At 40.6% G+C, this 21,683-nt stretch overlaps 1 protein-coding gene across 1 annotated transcript in view; it reads right to left on the minus strand.

Moving 5' to 3' along the window:
- Positions 1-13,476, minus strand: part of CLVS2 (clavesin 2) — a 77,484-nt gene extending 64,008 nt beyond the window's left edge. The window contains exon 1 of the mRNA XM_068985467.1: positions 13,088-13,476. Coding sequence (XP_068841568.1) covers positions 13,088-13,476 — 389 coding nt within the window. The remainder of the gene's footprint in view (positions 1-13,087) is intronic.
- Between the last annotated feature and the right edge of the window lie 8,207 nt (positions 13,477-21,683).

The raw sequence follows: 21,683 nt of genomic DNA on the forward strand, positions 1-21,683 counted from the left end.
GAGATCAGTGGAGAAATAACTCCAGAAAGAATGAAGGGATGGAGCCAAAACAAAAACAATACCCAGTTGTGCATGTGACTGGTGATAGAAGCAAGGTCCGATGCTATAAAGAGCAATATTGCATAGGAACCTGGAATGTCAGGTCCATGAATCAAGGCAAATTGGAAGTGGTCAAACAAGAGATGGCAAGGGTGAGCGTCAACATTCTAGGAATCAGCGAACTAAAATGGACTGGAGTGGGTGAATTTAACTCAGATGACCATTATATCTACTACTGCAGGCAGGAATCCCTCAGAAGAAATGGAGTAGCCACCATGGTCAACAAAAGAGTCCAAAATGCAGTACTTGGATGCAATCTCAAAAATGACAGAATGATCTCTGTTCGTCTCCAAGGCAAACCATTCAATATCACAGTTATCCAAGTCTACGCCCCAACCAGTAATGCTGAAGAAGCTGAAGTTGAACGGTTTTATGAAGACCTACAAGACCTTTTAGAACTAACACCCAAAAAAGATGTCCTTTTCATTATAGGGGACTGGAATGCAAAAGTAGGAAGTCAAGAAACACCTGGAGTAACAGGCAAATTTGGCCTTGGAATGCAGAATGAAGCAGGGCAAAGACTAATAGAGTTTTGCCAAGAAAACGCACTGGTCATAGCAAACACCCTCTTCCAACAACACAAGAGAAGACTCTACACATGGACATCACCAGATGGTCAACACCGAAATCAGATTGATCATATTCTCTGCAGCCAAAGATGGAGAAGCTCTATACAGTCAGCAAAAACAAGACCAGGAGCTGACTGTGGCTCAGATCATGAACTCCTTATTACCAAATTCAGACTTAAATTGAAGAAAGTAGGGAAAACCGCTAGACCATTGAGGTATGACCTAAATCAAATCTCTTATGATTATACAGTGGAAGTGAGAAATAGATTTAAGGGCCTAGATCTGATGGATAGAGTGCCTGATGAACTATGGAATGAGGTTAGTGACATTGTACAGGAGACAGGAATCAAGACCATCCCCATGGAAAAGAAATGCAAAAAAGCAAAATGGCTGTCTGGGGAGGCCTTACAAATAGCTGGGAAAAGGAGAGAGGCAAAAAGCAAAGGAGAAAAGGAAAGATATAAGCATCTGAATGCAGAATTCCAAAGAATAGCAAGGAGAGATAAGAAAGCCTTCTTCAGCGATCAATGCAAAGAAATCGAGGAAAACAAGAGAATGGGAAAGACTAGAGATCTCTTCAAGAAAGTTAGAGATACCAAGGGAACATTTCATGCAAAGATGGGCTCGATAAAGGACAGAAATGGTCTGGACCTAACAGAAACAGAAGATATTAAGAAGAGGTGGCAAGAATACACAGAAGAACTGTACAAAAAAGATCTTCACGACCCAGATAATCATGATGATGTGACCAATCATCTAGAGCCAGACATCCTGGAATGTGAAGTCAAGTGGGCCTTAGAAAGCATCACTACAAACAAAGCTAGTGGAGGTGATGGAATTCCAGTTGAGCTATCTCAAATCCTGAAAGATGATGCTGTGAAAGTGCTGAACTCAATATGCCAGCAAATTTGGAAAACTCAGCAGTGGCCACAGGACTGGAAAAGGTCAGTTTTCATTCCAATTTCAAAGAAAGGCAATGCCAAAGAATGCTCAAACTACCACACAATTGCACTCATCTCACATGCTAGTAAAGTAATGCTCAAAATTCTCCAAGCCAGGCTTCAGCAATACGTGAACCGTGAACTCCCTGATGTTCAAGCTGGTTTTAGAAAAGGCAGAGGAACCAAAGATCAAATTGCCAGCATCCGCTGGATCATGGAAAAAGCAAGAGAGTTCCAGAAAAACATCTATTTCTGCTTTATTGACTATGCCAAAGCCTTTGACTGTGTGGATCACAATCAACTGTGGAAAATTCTGAAAGAGATGGGAATACCAGACCACCTGACCTGCCTCTTGAGAAATCTGTATGCAGGTCAGGAAGCAACAGTTAGAACTGGACATGGAACAACAGACTGGTTCCAAATAGGAAAAGGAGTACGTCAAGGCTGTATATTGTCACCCTGCTTATTTAACTTCTATGCAGAGTACATCATGAGAAACGCTGGGCTGGAAGAAACCCAAGCTGGAATCAAGATTGCCGGGAGAAATATCAATAACCTCAGACATGCAGATAACACCACCCTTATGGCAGAAAGTGAAGAGGAGCTAAAAAGCCTCTTGATGGAAGTGAAAGAGGAGAGTGAAAAAGTTGGCTTAAAGCTTAACATTCAGAAAACGAAGATCATGGCATCCGGTCCCATCACTTCATGGGAAATAGATGGGGAAACAGTGGAAACAGTGTCAGACTTTATTTTTTTGGTCTCCAAAATCACCGCAGATGGTGACTGCAGCCATGAAATTAAAAGACGCTTACTCCTTGGAAGAAAAGTTATGACCAACCTAGATAGCATATTCAAAAACAGAGACATTGCTTTGCCGACTAAGGTCCGTCTAGTCAAGGCTATGGTTTTTCCTGTGGTCAGGTATGGATGTGAGAGTTGGACTGTGAAGAAGGCTGAGTGCCGAAGAATTGATGCTTTTGAACTGTGGTGTTGGAGAAGACTCTCGAGAGTCCCTTGGACTGCAAGGAGATCCAACCAGTCCATTCTGAAGGAGATCAACCCTGGGATTTCTTTGGAGAGAATGATGCTGAAGCTGAAACTCCAGTACTTTGGCCACCTCATGCGAAGAGTTGATTCATTGGAAAAGACTCTGATGCTGGGAGGGATTGGGGGCAGGAGGAGAAGGGGATGACTGAGGATGAGATGGCTGGATGGCATCACCGACTCGATGGACATGAATCTGAGTGAACTCCGGGAGATGGTGATGAACAGGGAGGCCTGGTGTGCTGTGATTCATTGGGTCGCAGAGTTGGACACGACTGAACAACTGAACTGAACTGAACTGAACACAGTACTGTTACCAGAACCCTATGAACTTACATAGACTGAAGTTTGGAGCAGGAAGACTGTATTTCTGGTTAGAATTTAAAGTGAAAAGTGTAAGTTAGTCATATCTAACTCTATGCAACCTCACAGACTATATAGCCCACCAGGTTCCTCTGTCCCTGAAATTCTGTAGGCAAGAATACTGGAGTGGGTTGCCATTCCCTTCTCCAGGAGATCCTTCCAACCCAGGGATTAAACCTGGGTCTCCTGTAATGCAAGCAGATTCTTTACCATCTGAGCCACCAGGGAAGCTTGGTTAAAATTTAACGCCCCCTCTAAAAAAATACTCACTTTAATTTTTAAAATTCATAACAGTTGAAAAAATTAAAAATTAGAACAATCCAACTTAGAACTTCCTCCCATTATGATTATTCTTAGATTTTCCTGTAAGAATACCAAATAGAATTAAGTAAAACTTGAATTTGAAATCAGCTTTGATAGAATGATGCACTGTATAATAGTAAGAATAAACCATGACACCAGTAAGGGCTGAAAATAAGCGGCAATTTATTTTAAATGACACATTTTAAGTATGGTTTTCCAAAACTGTGTCAAATCAAGAGAAAAATTTACATGCGTATCATTATTCCAAAGGAAATAAAATAAGGTAAATCCCAGGATCATCAATAGAGTAAATCTAACCAATGTTTTTTTTTTTAATTTAATATTTTCTTCCAAAAAGAGAATTAAATGACCTTTATATAAATTATATTAGTGTGTGTGTGTATGTGTGTGCGTGCACTCAGTCACACAGTCATGTCCAACTCTTTGCAACCCCATGGACCTTAGCCCACCAGGCTCCTCTGTTCACGGGATTTTTCAGGCAAGTATATTGGAGTGGGTTGCCATTTCCTCCTCCAGGGGATCTTCCCAACTCAGGAATCAAACCCTCGTCTCTTGCATCTAGTGCATTGGCAGGTGGATTCTTTTCTGACCTGCCCTTTGAATGCAGTTAGCTTGGGGTGTTTTTATATTTCTTTTATTATTAGAAGTATACGTTATATACTACACATTTAATAGAAGAAATATAAAAACACTCTAGCTATTAATAACAGCATTTAAAGGGCAGGTCAAAACCACTCTTGATGTTCCAATCCTCTGTTGTCAAACATGTCACATTACTACCATTAGCAGCTCAGCAGGTTATTCCTAAGCAGAACATTATTACATGCCAAAGTCCATAAAATATCTTCTGAAGAAATGGAGTATTTTATGAATTTTCTGTCTTTAGGAATCTGACTTTCATTATCCTTGTTAAAACTATTTTCTAACTGCTGTACTTCACAAATTAGATGTTACTACAGTAAGCATTTCTAAAGCTCATGTTTGAGGTTTACACCCCAATTATAGTAGATGCACCAGTGCTATTCTTCCCTTCTACATTGAAAGCCATAAACAATAAACCAACATGTTAATCGAGCTCTTGACTCCTAACTGAGCTTCCCAAAGCAGCATCGGGTAAAGTCTGCATCCAAAATCGACTTGGAGATGATGAAATAATGACACCAGTAAGGAATTTACAACTTGGGACTATGTAAACTATTGCTCTTAAATCAAAGCTGCTACAATATGTAAAATATATATATATATATATATATATATTGTCCTTTTATTTATTTATTTTTTTTTTTACTATCTGAGTGATCAAGAGCAAGGAAGCCTCTTCTGCCTCTGACCTTGCAAGGTTTTGGGGAGTTGCCTGGCCTGTGCTTCTCTCCTGGGGTTCACAAGGTCTCATCCCCTACTAGAGCTGACCATCAGTGCAAAGAGCAACACAAATCACAAACATGTCATTTCCTTCCTACTCTCCAGCCCTTTCTTCAGCCTGACAATGAAAAATTGGCATCTTGGCATCACACTGAACAGCACAACAGCAAGCAGCTTGCCTTGGTCATTAAATCAATCAGCCATTATTAAATTCTTCATTAAGGCTGCCCCCAACCCTCAGCTTTCATTAAGCCACATTTCCTAATGTCTAATGCACTTGTGTTAGAAAGGTGCTAGAGGGAGAGACAAAGGAGCAGAATTACCTTCATTAATGCCTTGGGGTATCATTGGTGCTAAAGTTGATGAATCCATCAAGGTGCTTTATATTACTGAGTGGTAATAATAATATCTCTATCTGTGTAACCATTTAAGATTTCCAAAGCAATTTCAAAAGCATTATCTTAATCTCAAAATAAGCCCAAAGTCTCTGTGCATGGCTTAGTTCCTATAATTTTGAAGATAAAGACACAGAGGAGGTCTCAGAGAATTTAGAGTTTTTCTGAAATCACTGTAAGAGTAAAACTGGAAGCCTAGATGAGAAGCTAGGTCTTTCTGACACCACAGAGCTCTCCACTCCTTACGGTGCCAAGACCTAGAACAGAGTTTGATGAATAGCTGTTCTGTGTTTTTATGTGTCAGTGGCATAATGTGCATCAGAAGAAGGATCAGAAAGTCGATACAAACATGGCACCAGGCCAGGTATCAGGGCAGCTCCAGCCTGGTCCCAGCAAGGGGCTTTGGCAGAAGGAAAACATCAAGACATCTTGAGTCAGAATGGGAAGACGCTAAGTCTCTACAAACCTTGGAGGCAATATGAAATCCAAAATCATCACACCATCACTAGGCATATGAAGCTGTCTCAGCCTTGCTGAGTATTTTCCAGAATTTTACTGCTATGGAAACATAGGTGAGTGAGAACAAGAAAATAACTGGAAATGAAACATCTAGAGGAAAAATGTCTTTCTTTGGAAAAAGAAAAGTTTAAAAATGTTCACCTACTGCCACCAAAATGAAATAAAACAGAATGAAGTGTTGGAAAAAAATACAAACATTGGAAAGGCAACTCTTCCCCAGGGCAGAATACTGTTTACTTAGCTGCTTAGTACAGTCTTTGTCTTAAAAATATTTATTCTACCAACTTAACTTTCTGTGCCTAATTGTCTACATTCTGATGTTTAACCAAGATTTTCTAAACCATAGATGGATTTTTTAATTATCAGGGCTTGCTTTTTTGGATATATTTGGGTTTTTTTCCCAGATTTATGTTGGTTCACTATCTGTACACACAAAACAAGTTTGACCAGTTCACTTACTCATTGTACAGTTCTGGGATATTTTGGGTTTTTTTCCCAGATTTATGTTCGTTCACTATCTGTACACACAAAACAAGTTTGACCAGTTCACTTACTCATTGTACAGTTCTGGGTGAAATACTTAGCTGTTCCATGCCTCGGTTTCCTTATCTGCAAAATGTGGATATTAACAGGACCTATCTCATACGATTGTGAAGAAGATTTAATAAATGAATGTTTATAAAGTACTTAGCATAGTGCCTGACATATATAAAATATATATGTGTATATTGAATATATGACATGCATATATGTGTGTGTATCTGTGTATATATGTATATATAAAATATTGTATATAATATATATAAAATATGATATATGCTATAATATAGCATACTGTATAAAAGTGTTTTTAAATGAATGAATTAATTAAAATGAAAAAACAAAAGGTTGAATTACATTGCCCAAACAAGTGGTATTCTTTCCACACAACACAGAGCAGGCTGCTACCACCTCTGCCCAATATATATATGTGTCTGTGTATATATGTATATATAAAATATTGTATATAATATATATAAAATATGATATACACTACAATATAGCATACTGTATAAAAGTGTTTTTGAATGAATTAATTAATTAAAATGAAAAAACAAAAGGTTGAATTACATTGCCTAAACAAGTGGTATTCTTTCCACACAACACAGAGCAGGCTGCTACCGCCTCTGCCCGGACTTTTCCGCACTAGCGACCAGTAGCCTCATTGAACACTCACTATCTCTCTGATAGTCATTTAGCTTTTCATGCTTTTCTTCCCAAGTTCCTTGATGGTACAACAAATGTGTTATGTGTCTTTTTTTTGCCCCTAGCACCTATTAAAATTCTAAGTATGCAGCAAATGCTGGGGAAAAGTGTACTTTTTAAAACACTGATTTGAATTAAGTACTATTCACTCAGTTTACTTGTTGTAAAGATCCAACCAACATACAAGGACACCTTTTCCCTCACAGCAAGAGTGCCACTGACTACGTTAATGACTATATTAACTATGTTAACATATATATATAAATATACACATATATACCTCCCTTCAGTGGTGTAAAAGAGCTCAATCTTTTTCTCAGAATGGAGGAAATATAGTAATTCACTAACAATAATTTGTGAATTTACTGTTGGCTCATGTTTTAAAATATCTTTAAAGATTTCTTTTGAAGCATCCATTCAGAGCACTATAGTAACACCAAATCCATTGCTTCTTTTCAACTTTGTTTAAAGTTGCATATTTTAAACATGAAAATGGCCTGGTTTGGGCCAGACCCAATCAAGGTCCTAGTGAAGTTTGGCACTTCTGGTCATTGCTGTTATTTCAGGATTATTTCTCTAATTACTGCATAATTGTCCTAGTTTTTAGAGACTGTCCTATTTTGCTCAGAGATTTGTTCCAGTATTTCATAACATTTCTCAGGACAATGTTTTTTCTCTTTCATTTTTCATGGTATGAACCAAGGGCATATTTTGAAATATTCTGCAGTTCCCAGAATATTTGTTTAAAGAGCATCCTTATAAGAAAGCAATACAGAAGCTCTGCTGAGACAGAAACCTCGTGGAATCCATACCTGCCATTTCTAGGACTGACTTAACCTTAAAATCAGGCTCCCCAGGTGGCTCACTGGTAAAAAATCCACTTGCCAATACAGGAGATGCAGGAGATGTGGGTTCAAAACCCTGGGTTGAGAAGATGCCCCGGAACAGGAAATGGAAAATCACTTCAGTATTCCTGCCTGGAGTATCCAATGAACAGAGGAGCCTGGTGGGCCACAGCCCATGGGTTTACAGAAGAGTCAGGCACAGCTGAGTTACTGAGCACAGTCTTAAAATCAGCTGTAATACAGCACAGCAGTGCCTCTAGGATTTTGAAGTTAAGGAATCCTGACCCTACCATGAAACAAAAAGTTGAGAAATATTTAAGTACTTTAGTAAACAGAGCCAGGAAGACTTGAAAAATCAGTCCAAAAAATTAAACCTCTTTTTTGGCTTGCTTTTTGCAAATTACCAAGTACGTGTTTCTCTGTAATTATCTAGTTAATTGCTCTTGTCTATTTTAATCTATTTCTAGTTATTTTATTTTATTGCACTTTCACAGAATAGTAAAGCTTTGTGGCTGAGAATAAAACAAATATGTATAGTCTATGGCTGTTTTTTAAAAAAAATTTAAGCTACCATCATCATAATCTTCGTTCATTTTGAAGGCTGGCCACATAATTTTCTCTGAGACTCCATGGACTGTAGCCCACCAGGCTCCTCTGTCCATGGGGATTCTCCAGGCAAGAATACTAGAGTGGGTTGCCACGCCCTCCTCCAGGGGATCTTCCCAATGCAGGGATAGAACCCAGGTCTCCTGCATAGCAGGCAGATTCTTTACTGTCTGAGACACCAGGAAAGCCCAATAAATTATAATATAATCATAATTCAAACTAAAGCTTCAAACAGCTGGCCATTTGTATATTTTCTTTTGTATGAAAAAACCATACTGTGGGAACAAACTGACAATAGTACATTTTTCAGGCAAATTCCAGGACAGGTTAGAGGATCTTAGCATGGTCTCACCAATCAGTCTTCCAGCCGTTTCAGACTTTCAGTACTAAAAGTGATAATCAATGTCCATTATGATAAGCCAAACATGCTGCAAGACGGTCAGTGCTTTCTGAATTGCCACTATATTAGAACATTAACTTCACTGTATTTAATTGTGTGGTTGTTAATCTGATTCCACATCAGTGGTTGTCTGCTGGATTAAATATGGCATCACCAACTCAATGGATACAAGTTTGAGCAAACTCAGGGAGAGAGTGAAGGACAGGCAAGCCTGGTTCACTGCAGTTCATGGGGTTGGAATGAGTCAGACATGATTTAGCAACTAAACCACAGGAACAAATGTGACATACCACTTGCAGGCTAACTGACAAATTACAGGCCAATTATCAGAATATATGTTATCATTATGTTTTGGTTGACACAATTTACAATCATTACATGCCAGTGAATTTCAACCTCTCAGATACCTGCTCTCATGCTCTAGAGCACAATCTATTTTCATTCCAAACTTCCTTTCTTAAGGTAGTATAATCTGCTCTAGATTCCTGGTACATTATCATCACATTCTGTTGATGAAATCACGTGGGAAATGTGAAGGTATTGCTGAGTCGTGAAGCAGGGTGCCGTCACCCAGGAAAGCAAGACACCATGTCAGGCACAGAGTACTACTGCATTGTCGTGCTGCAGGGTATCAATTCAACCGCTTTTAATTTTGTGGAATCTACTTTTGCTTTCAGAAATTCTGTTGGACAATTTGAAAGAAAGAAGATAAGATTATGTGAATCTTTTCCAAGGAGAGCCTGCTCAATAAATGTAATAAATCATCTGAACCCGTTCTATGTTTTTTTAAAAAGAACCACAGACCACACTGAAAGTCATTTTGACATTTCAGCATTTCGATTATCTTTTCATTTTTATTAGGTGAGCACACTGTAAATATTATACCTTCGTCTTACCGACGATTCCATATTTCTTGTAAAGGCTTTGGAAATGGTCCAGTTATTTGCAATAACCTGAAACTGACCTGCACTATATTGCAGCAGGAAGAAACACTATTTTATTTATAGTCACCATCTCACATGTATTTACTGTCTCCAGTCTCCTGAGAAGCACAGAAAACTGTCCTAAAAATTTAATATAGGAGAAAGTATATATCTGATAACTTCCTACTTAGAAACCTTTTTTTTAAAAAAAAATGCATAATTCAATTCAACTCAACAAACATTTACTGAACATTAGCTTAGGTGCTGTTATAATATAAAGCTTAGTTTTGCTTTTTGTTATACAGATCAATTATTTCATGGGTCTTTACAAAGTTTTTCAAAATTCACAGAGAATATTTTGCTTATCCCCTTTGAGAAGTTGGAAATAAAAGGGAAGGGTGCATTTTCTTCTACCTCATTTCTAGAATTTCCCAATGTAACCCTGATCAATTCCCACCTATTCTTTCTTTAAAACAATGCTATTTTGTTTCTTCTAAAAAAAAATTTTTTTTAAGTTATTGAAAGCCAGACAACTCACTGAACAACTCAAGGAAGACAGCTAGAATTATGTTGAGATGTGCAGTCTTCTCCAGGGACCCAGGTTGTTTGGGCTGGAGGGATCAGAGCAGGAAGGGGAGAACACCTGACTCACAGAACAGGGGAGGGATGGGGAGGAAGAGAATCCGGCACATGGCGTATCCAGCTAACAGAACAATCAGAAGGTAACATCTAGGGAAGGTGGCAGAAACTTCTGTAGGAGTCAGGTCAGATAAGCCCTGAAGATATATAGTGGAGGAAGGAAGAGGATTCAGGCAGAAGGCAGGAAAAGGGCTGGTGACACCCTGGAACTGTTAGAAAGGCAGCTGTCCTGCTGGTTTCAGAGCAGGGCAGAGACAGTCCTTACGCACATGTCCCCATGATAAAGCTTCACAGAAGATACCATGAGGATGGGCCTGTTTATCCACTGCTGCTGCTGCTGCTAAGTCAGTCATGCCCAACTCTCTGTGACCCTTTGTATGTAGCCCTCCAAGCTCCTCTGTCCATGGGATTCTCCAGGCAACAATACTGGAGTGGATTGCCATGCCTTCCTCCAGGGAATCTTCCTGACCCGGGGATCGAACCCATGTCTCTCATGTCTTCCGTACTGGCAGGTAGGTTCTTTCCCACTAGCTCCATATGTGTACTTAGATCTGGGATGGGGGTGGCAGGAGACAAGGAGAAGGAAGGGGGAACTTTTCTTAAAGAACATAGGAGGAGGAAACTCAACTGAATTTTAGACGAGCTCTAAATACCGTGTATACCTTTTGACCTTGAAGTACTATTACTTGATCATACCTATTCATTTAAACCTTAGAAATAGAATTCACAATTATTAGTCTATAGATCCTGTAAGGTATTCTTACAGGACATAGCTTTTCATTTTAATGTCCCATATACATTAATGTCACATATGTTGATTTAAAGAAATAATTCTACATATCAATTAATAAGTCCCCTCCCATTGTAGATTTCTAGGGAGACATACTTTGATTACTAGCAACTTATACTTTATATGAAAGCATAAGATAGACAACTAAAACATAGTTTCTTTAGTAAATCCAGAATAATCACCTTCTCATATAGGTGAGAACTACAAGTGATTTTCAACTTAATTAGGTTTATAAATCAACATGAATATTAGATCACTTACAAAAATAAAGGAAAATAGGTCTGATGTATATTTATGTCTCTAAGGGCTATCTGCCTCCCTAAGGATATCTTTAACAGACTCTGACACATATTTAAACATACCATTCCACAGCTCCCACTCCACAGTAGCTCAATAAACTAAGTTCCTGCCTAACTGACATATGAAATACTAGATTCTTTCTTGAATAAATTTTTTCAACTTTGATCTACACAATAATTGGTTTGCACAAATCTTCAATGTACTTCTTAGATGAAATAAAAACTTTTTAAACAGGAATTGTGGTCAAAGAATGGCATTTCATGAGACTTTCAACTTTGCTACCTGATAAAAAGTAGAATAAAATCTCTATAAATAGCCAAAGTAACAAACAGAAAGAGAACTTCATTTCACCTCAATGGCTAACTCCTTCAATGAATGTCTTAGCTTTATGATTCTTCAGGTAGTAATTTCTCTTTTTATTTACCTAAAAAGGAATTAGAGTAGTTCTCAACCTAAAATTAAAGAGAATAGGAGACCAATCGAAGAGTTAAACACCTGTTAAAAATATTAATTTGCATTCTAAAATCCCAAGACTCTGAGAAGCCATAGGAGATCTATAAGATCTCAGTAACTATAAAGTCTTTTAAAATTGCTCCAGAGACGGTTTAAACTAACCAGATGCATCAAAAATCACGGTTCACAGAACTAAAAATACACTGACGTTTTAACAACAGGCTTCCTATGATTCATAATTCTGGCAACATTTTTAAGTTTCATGAAATTTACTTAACTTCAAACTTAATTGAAACCACCTTCCACAAGAGTCTTTTATAATTTCTTATATCTTTCAGTCTAAGAAAATAATTCCCCCGACTGAGGAAGTAGAAGTCATTGTCTGTTATTGTCTATTGTCATGTAGATGAAATAAGAATATTAATTCTCCTCTATTAAAAGGACAGAGAGCTCAAAAAAGTCTACCAACTGACAGATATGAACATTTTTCACTTCCTTCCAAAAGATGAAAAATCACATCAGACAGGAAACACATTCTTTTAGATTAGTGACAGGTATAGAACAACCAGGCCAGTCAGCCTTCATATTCAGTGTCGGCAGCATGCTCAGCAACAGAGGGGACAACTCTTCGTTTTTATTGAAGTGACACACATCGTATTATTCCTTCATCTACACATCACCAAGCAGAAAAGTTCCCAAGCAATAAAGCTACTCGATATTGGTTGAATGCCAGGCTCTTCTTTCAAAAAAATAAATAAATAAATAAAATTGCAGTGCTAGAGAGAGAGAGATATGCAAAGGAGGAGGAGGTCATGGAGGGGAAGGAGGGTGGTGATGATGAATCTAGCTTAAAAATTTCTTTAGGAAAAAAAAAATTTCTTTAGGGAGGAAAAAGGGAAAGTTGTCTGTATTCTCAAACTCATTTCTCCACAGAACAGTAAACTTATTCGGGAGCTGAAGAATGTACCAGCTTTATTTAGAAGCCAAATGATTTAGATTACACAGCACAATAATATGGTTCAGGATATACTTAAACCTCCAGTAGAAAAAGGGTGCTAGTGAAGTAAGAGTTTCAACTGTAAAAATAAAAGCCCCCGCCACCCCTCAAGGCGACCACCAACAACTCTTGTCTTGGTTCAGGTCTCTCTTTCTCTCAAGAGCCAAATAAACAGTACCCTCAAAGCAGTAAAATGGTGACGCTGCTCAAGATACATTCTGGAAAATGGGAGAGTAAAAGAAGACCCAGCACAAGACTGCATTTAGGACTTACCTGCTCTGATCCCAGTTGGCAGCGAAAAGGACTAGAATCTTCCTGCCATAGTGGTCCAGATTGGCCAGGCCCCCAGGGAAACCATCCTTCAGTGCCTGCTTGATCCCAGGGTCAGTGGCCTTGAAGCTTTTGAACATGTCCAGGTTCTGCTGCCGGTACTCAAAGTATTGGGCCAGGAGGCGGAAGGCCTCAAAGTGATGAAACTTCCGAGCCCGCAAGAAGCGTAAGATGAAGGCATCATCTGTGCGGAGAAAGCCAATGTCCGGCCTCGTGATGACCATGTCCCTCACCTCCTGGATGTCCTGGTGCAGCGTGTCCGGATTCTCGTTGAGCTCCAGGCGGGCTTTCTCCAGGGTCTCAGGAGAGAGACCCGCTTGTAAATGAGTCATTGTCCTGCGTGTTCCTGAGCCTTGCCCCTCTCTCGCTGACTGCCCCACCACCAAGCTGGCCCTGGCCACCACCACACTCCAGCCTCCAGACCTCCCTGCTGCCTGCTTCCTCTTCTTTACAGGAAATGATTTGCCTTGGTGTCCAATCAAGTACCCTGTTGCTCCTGCTTTCCTGCACCTTTTCTCTGAAAGATAGGAACTTCTTTCCCCACCCCACCTTAAAAACAACGTCCTGCCCCGGTTCCCTCTTCCTTTTCCTCCAAAGAGATGCGGCCCTCCGGTGGCCCAGGACCCCTCTTCTTGTCCTCTCTCTCTCCTAACAAAACACCCCTAATTGCACCCAGCACAGGGGGTGCTGATCTTGGTACCGTCCTCTTCTCTTCCGAGATGGTACGAAAACAACCCCCACGCACATCTCAGCCCCAGCACTGTGATGCTTCTGCGGTCCCTTACTGAACGATGCTCCTGCCAGGGATAACGACGGAAATTCTGATTAATAATAAGGTGGCTCTTCAGCGCGCTGAGCTCGGGGCGGGGGAGAGAGAGCGTCTTTGCCAGAAGGAAAAAAGAGAGAAAGAGAAAGAGAGGGGAACGAAGCTTATTTCTCCTACTTATTCAGAGATGCTATTTCTAAGACATTTGCGGGATTCCGTTGAAAACGATTAGGATCCAATTAGGTGGCGACTGCAGAGAGCGCACCTTCCCTCCTCCCCTCCTGGATACACCGTGATCTCTTAAGACACCAGAAGGGTTTTTGGTGGCGTTGGCACCCGCGTGGGCTACCCCCCCCCAACCCCACCCCCACCAACTTCTGCCTGCCTCTAGCCCTTTATTTCAACGGACTTGCTGCGGAGGAGGGGGGGGGGATATCTCTCCGGGAAGGTACATTTCAAAAGCAGGCTGGGGGGAGGAGAGGGTGGGAAAGAGGAATGGAAGATAAGATTAAAATATCTCTACCTTTTCTACAATGCCCCAAAGCAAGAGAGAAGAAAGAGCAGCCGGCTCCTACCAGCAAACCCGGAGGCGGGGACGCTAAGCAATGCGGCACTCCCTGGCATCCATCAGCCGCGGCTTCGGAGGCGGCGGCGGCGATCGCAGCATCAACTCCTCTCGGTGGGATGGAGCGAGCAGAGAAGAGGGACGGCCGCGGGCACCCGGGCAGAAGACGCACTAGGGAGCAGCCCTGGCCACATCGTCCTCGAGCAGCCGCTTCCTCTCCCCGCGGGAGGGGTGGGAGTTGGTGGCGGGGGCGGGGGGCGGTTGTTGGGGGGAGACCAGAGCTAGGGCCACCGCTGTCCCAGGTCCTCGCCTGGCCCTGCCATTCTCGCCTGCCAGAGAAGAGAAGGAAGGGAGCGAGAATCGAACGCCTGGATGGAGGAGGCCACGCGGGCAGCCGCCGCCTTTGTGCGCTCGGAGCCGCTGGGGCCGAGGGCGCGGCTGCTGCGGGCCCCGGGCCCCCACCCTGTGCGCGCCCGGGCGGCCGGAGTCAGACGCGCCCCTCCGGGCTGCCGCCGCGGCCGCTGCTGCTGCTGCGGCTCCGGCTGCCGCTGCTAAAAGAGGACTCGGCTCAGCCCAACTCCTCTCTAATTATCCCAGCACAGATCTCGCTGCGACGTAAGCACTCACTCAGCTCGCGCACGCACTCCGCTCCACTCGCGCTGACTCGTTTCGATAGGACCGCAATTTCCGTGGCGTTCAGATATCCCGAGCCCCAAGTTTAGCCCGCTCCTGGTCCCCCCACTCCCGGGCTGTCTACTCAGGACGGGCGTCGCGGGGCCAGGCCGGGTAGCGACGCCCCGCAGCCTCCCCACGACCCTCTCTCATCCTTTGTGTGCGAGACCCTTGAGCTGCCCGGTGGCGAGTGGCTGTTGTAGATGGTAATTCATAGACAAAACATTTTCTAGTTCCTGTAGGAGGTAATTTTGATGTGGAAGAAGTAAGGAAACATTTTGTACTTGCCGCATTTGTTGTTGACAGAAATGTTGAATTTAGAAAAGACCAGAGTGGTTCCACAGCATTGGGCTGATGATTAAGCCTCCGGAGGAACTTATATGAATAGTATTTCAACCACTCTGGCTGCTAAATTCCTATTGAAGAGGATAGAAATGAGCCGGGGTAGGGGTGGGGGGACCCGTTTTCAGAAGAAGGAAAACAGGCACTCCTTGACTTACATTTCATAATAAAACGTTTCTGGAGATGCATTTGATAGTTCCCTCGGTTTGATACATCTGTATACTAGAGTCATCATGATAGAACAGAAGTCTTTGCGGTTAAGATGACTGTCTAAGAGTTTGAGAAAAATGAATGTTTTGTATTTTCAACCACAGCATGTGTTACTGAGCCTGTCACTTTATAAACTTTGGGCTTATAAAGTGTCGAATGGGGTCCTGAGTTCAGATTAACTCAATGCAATAAATATCTACTGAGCTCCACTTGGTGTGAGCCATTGTCCTAGAGTCTATGGATGGGTGGTCTTGAAGATAAGAATACATTGTTGTACTAGATGACTATTAGAAACTTCAGATTGAAAAACAGCCTTTCTGTTATTGCTCTCAAGGTGATGGTGCTGACAAAGAGAAAGAAGAGGGGTGGCAAACCTGTATCAGTTCAGTTGCCCAGTTGTGTCCATCTCTTTACGACCTCAAGAACCCCAGCATGCCAGGCCTCCCTGTCCATCACCAACTCCCGGAGTTTACTCAGACTCATGTCCATTGAGTTGGTGATGCCATCTAGCCATCTCATCCTCTGTCGTTCCCTTCTCCTCCTGCCCCTAATCCCTCCCAGCATCAGAGTCTTTTCCAATGAGTCAACTCTTCGCATGAGGTGGCCAAAGTATTGGAGTTTCAGCTTTAGCATCAGTCCTTCCAATGAACACCCGGGACTAATCTCCTTTAGAATGGACTGGTTGGATCTCCTTGCAGTCCAAGAGACTCTCAAGAGTCTTCTCCAACACCACAGTTCAAAAGCATCAATTCTTCGGCACTCAGCTTTCTTCACAGCCCAACTCTCACATCCATACATGACTACTGGAAAAACCATAGCCTTGACTAGACGGACCTTTGTTGGCAAAGTAATATCTCTGCTTTTGAATATGCTATCTAGGTTGGTCATAACTTTCCTTCCAAGGAGTAAGCGTCTTTTAATTTCATGGCTGCAGTCACCATCTGCAGTGATTTTGGAGCCCCAAAAAATAGAGTCTGACACTGTTTCCACTGTTTCCCCATCTATTTCCCATGAAGTGATGGGACCAGATGCCATGACTCTACACATGGACATCACCAGATGGTCAACACCGAAATCAGATTGATCATATTCTTTGCAGCCAAAGATGAAGCTCTATACAGTCAGCAAAATCAAGACTGGGAGCTGACTGTGGCTCAGATCATGAACTCCTTATTGCCAAATTCAGACTTAAATTGAAGAAAGTAGGGAAAACCACTAGACCATTCAGGTATGACCTCAATCAAATCCTTTATGATTATACAGTGGAAGTGAGAAATAGATTTAAGGGCCTAGATCTGATAGATAGAATGCCTGATGAACTATGGAATGAGGTTCGTGAAACTGTCTGGGAGACAGGGATCAAGACCATACCCATGGAAAAGAAATGCAAAAAAGCAAAATGGCTGTCTGAGGAGGCCAAATAGCTGTGAAAAGAAGAGAAGCGAAAAGCAAAGGAGAAATGGAAAGATATAAGCATCTGAATGCAGAATTCCAAAGAATAGCAAGGAGAGATAAGAAAGCCTTCCTCAGTGATCAGTGCAAAGAAATCGAGGAAAAGAACAGAATGGGAAAGACTAGAGATCTCTTCAAGAAAATTAGAGATACCAAGGGAACATTTCATGCAAATATGGGCTCGATAAAGGACAGAAATGGTCTGGACTTAACAGAAGCAGAAGATATTAAGAGGTGGCAAGAATACACAGAAGAACTGAACAAAAAAGATCTTCACTACCCAGATGATCACGATGGTGTGATCACTCACCTAGAGCCAGACATCCTGGAATGTGAAGTCAAGTGGGCCTTAGAAAGCATCACTACAAACAAAGCTAGTGGAGGTGATGGAATTTCAGCTGAGCTATCTCAAATCCTGAACGAGGATGCTGTGAAAGTGCTGAACTCAATATGCCAGCAAATTTGGAAAACTCACCAGTGGCCACAGGACTGGAAAAGGTCAGTTTTCATGCCAATTCCAAAGAAAGGCAATGCCAAAGAATGCTCAACCTATCACACAATTGCACTCATCTCACATGCTAGTAAAGTAATGCTCAAAATTCTCCAAGCCAGGCTTCAGCAATACGTGAACCGTGAACTTCCAGATGTTCAAGCTGGTTTTAGAAAAGGCAGAGGAACCAGAGATCAAATTGCCTACATCCACTGAATTGTCAAAAAAGCAAGAGAGTTCCAGAAAAACATCTATTTCTGCTTTATTGACTATGCCAAAGCCTTTGACTGTGGATCACAATAAACTGTGGAAAATTCTGAAAGATATGGCAGACCTGTACACCATTTTATTAATTAAATCAATGCAAAGTAAAGCAGGAACCAGAATAAGAAAAATTGTATACATACAGGTAGTCATCATCCTCAAAGAATAAGGGAGGTGGGAAATAAACCATATAGATGTGTGTGTTTGTATAAACACGCACATCTATATGTATATATATATATGGGCTTCCCAGGTGGTGTTAGTGGTAAAAAAAAAAAAAATTGCCTGCCAATGCAGGAGACTTAAGAGAGAGGGTTAGATCTCTGGGTGAGGAGATCCCCTGGAGGAGGGCTTGGCAATCCACTCCAGTATTCTTGCCTGGAGAATCCCATGGACAGAGGAGCCTGGCAGACTACAGTCCATAGGGTCGCAAAGAATCGGATACCACTGAAATGACTTAGCACTACATATATATGTATAGTGCATATATATTAAAAAAATATGTAGTATGGAGAAGGAAATGGCAACTCACTCCAGTACCTTTGCCCAGAAAACCCCACGGACAGAGGAGCCTAGTTACAGTCCATGGGATTGCAAAGAGTCGGACACGACTGAGCGACTTCATTTCACTTCATACATACATATATATATATATATATAATATATATATATTCAAAGTCCTTCTAGGATTTTATGTGTTTATGACTATCAAAAGCATTCTGAGTATAACATGAATTGTTAAAATATTTGGATTCCTATTTCCAAAAAATTTGAAAAAGTCAATGTAGGACACTATTCAGCTTTCAATTTCTAACTGAGGAAAATGATTCATATCAAATGCATAGAGAGGTTTTAACTACCACCAGTAAGGAGGTACAGTTCTCCATGAGTCTCCTGTTTCTTCATGTCTTATGAGCAAGGCACTAACTATCCTTTTTTCAAGACCATCTTTTCAAGGCTGTGTGCATAGAGAGCAGCTTTGGAAGAGCCTTAGAAGCTGCAGATAGTACTTGCATCTAAAGGGAGGACTGGTTTGCTTAGGGCTTTAGAGGAAGAGAGATACTGTCTCCCTCCTGAACAAAGGGCAAGCATATTTATTTGGTTTCCTTCAACTCTAGAGTTACTCTCCTGTAAGGCCATCCACTGGGTATGCAAATATAACTCTTCGCTTAGGCTTGTGGGGATTGGGCTCAGAAAACCAGCCCCAAAGATGCTGATGTTCAGACGGCTCGCTGAGTCTGAGTCTTTCATCTGTAACCCAGGAGTTTTGTATCCATGAAACTGTGGCCATCTAACTTGTTGACTTGCAGGAAGGGTTAAATCTCAAATCCTTCAAGGTACTTAAAATTGCTTAATTTTGTTCCCTGAGATGGAAATATTAAACTATATTATTAGAGAAGAATTTATAAAATAAAACCTGTTGGTCATTGAAATGGTATAACCCATGTTTAGTGATGAGGCTTTCATTATATATCAGTAATACAATTGCCTCAAAGAGGTTCATGTCAACATATCAGTATATGATATAGATCACTTCTGTCATGCAGTAGCATTGTTGGAGTTGGCCAGTTAGTTGTATTTACAAACTACTAAGTCCTTCAATGATTGTCCTTTTATTCTGTCTCCCTTGTACACTTGAAATCAGTTGTGAAGCCAAAATAAATATGTAAAGCCTTCTAAGAATGCAACAAGATGTTTATCCAGATGACATCAGAGCATTTAATTCTCATTCAAAATTAACGCACTTTGACAAATTAATGGAAAGTAATGTAAAAACTGTTATTGTTCAGTCACTAATTCATGTCCGACTCTTTGCCACCCCATGGACTACAGCAATGTAAAAACTAGAATATGAAAATAAATTTACTAAGCAACAGGAATAATTAAATCATAATTAGAAAATGATTAAATTAAGGACTTCAGGTGTTTTCAAGCAATCAAAAGGACAGTTTGCTTTACTGCTGTATTAAAATGGAGAGAGTAGTTTTTGTTTTAAAGCATTTTATCCCATTTGTTGTCCAATAAAATACATGTACCATAAGAGGCACAAAACAAGATGTATAATTCAGTGACATATTATAAAGTAAACACCTACCCAGGTTAGGAGTAGAACATTGCAGTTACCCAAAAAAGCCCCCTTATCCGTCCTTCATAACTACTGGCTTTTCTTCCCAAAAAACAAAACCATTCTATCTTCATTTTGGAAATAATCACTTCAAATCACTTGTCTTTCTTTAAAATTTTGCAAACTAAGTAACTATGCCCTACAAATTAGTCTTTTTTCTTTGACTTACATAAATATAATCATTCATATGTGATTTTGTGATTGGTTACTTTCTTTCAATATTCTGTTTATAAGATTCACCTAACTGGTTGCATGTAGTTCGTTCAACCATAATCAGTGATGATGCATAGAATATCATTGTACAAATGACATTCCCATCCATTCTCCTGTTCATGAAAATTGTGTTGTTTTCTCTTTGGGACTATTAGGACTCGTGATGTATGAACATTCTGGTACAAGTCTCAGTGCCTGTGGACATAACCTAGGAATGAAATTGCTGGGTCATGTGAAACATGTATTTTCAAATTCAGTTGTTATCATTGTTGTTTAGTTGCTCGGTTGTGTCCAGCTCTTTCTCAGCCTCATGGACTGTAGCCCATCAGGCTCCTCTGTCCATGGAATTTCCCAGGCAAGAATACTGGAGCAGGTTGCCATCAACCCAGGGATGGGCCCCATGTCTCCTGTGTTGGCAGGTGGATTCTTTACTGCTGAGCCACCAGAGAACACCATCAAATTCAGTAAACAATGCCAAACTATTTATACCCTAATGATTGTGTCATTTCATCCTGCCTCCAACAGTATGTAAGGTTTTTCACTGTACACAATTCTCATAAGTTCTTACTATTGTCTATCATTTTAACTGTATTTTAATTAAAACCATGTTTTAATTTTAAACAGAATTTCATAGTGGTTTTCATATATATTTCCATGATTGCTAATGAGGTTATGAAGTTTCCATACATTTGACCATTTGTATAACCTTTTTTGTGAAGTATCATTTTGAGAATTTTGCCCAGTTTTAGAGTGGATTGTTTATTATAGTTATAGTTCTTTATAGATTCAGAATATGAATCCTTTGTCAGTTATATATGTTACAACTATCTTCTTCCAGTCTGTGACTTGTTTTTTTACTCTTTTTAATAGTGTCTTTTGATTAATGTAATTTAAAATTTTAACATAGCTTAATTTTTTCCCATATATAGCGTTTTTGTGTCCTGTTCAAGGATGTTTTAGGTCACTGAGATATTCTCTGATATTACCTTTTAGTTGTTTTAGTCTTTTGCCTTTCACATTTGGACCTCCTGCGGTCCATCTGAGACTGAGTTTAGTGCAGAGTGTGGGAAAGATCAAGCACTGGTTTTTTTTCCCTATGTGAATATCCAATTGACTCAGCACCATTTACTGAGACTATTTATTGAAAAGACTATGTTTTTCCAAATGAGCAGAAGAGCTACCATTGTCACAAAATAACTGTCCATATAGACATTGATTTTAACTATATACAAATTTTAAGCCCCACAAGATATCATTGTTTTACAACCAATATTTCTCAGTGTTTCTCAAGGTAGGTACCCCAGGCTAGTACCATCGCCTGGGAAGTTGTTAGAAACGTAACTTCCCAACCCTGACATACTGAATCAGAAATCCTGGTGAGGGATCTCAAACTGTCATCCGGACAGCCTTTCAGGCTTTAATAATGTACACTAAAGTTTG

Source organism: Capricornis sumatraensis, chromosome 13 (genome assembly GCF_032405125.1).
Source record: "Capricornis sumatraensis isolate serow.1 chromosome 13, serow.2, whole genome shotgun sequence".
In the NCBI taxonomy this organism is placed as follows: Eukaryota; Metazoa; Chordata; class Mammalia; order Artiodactyla; family Bovidae; genus Capricornis; species Capricornis sumatraensis.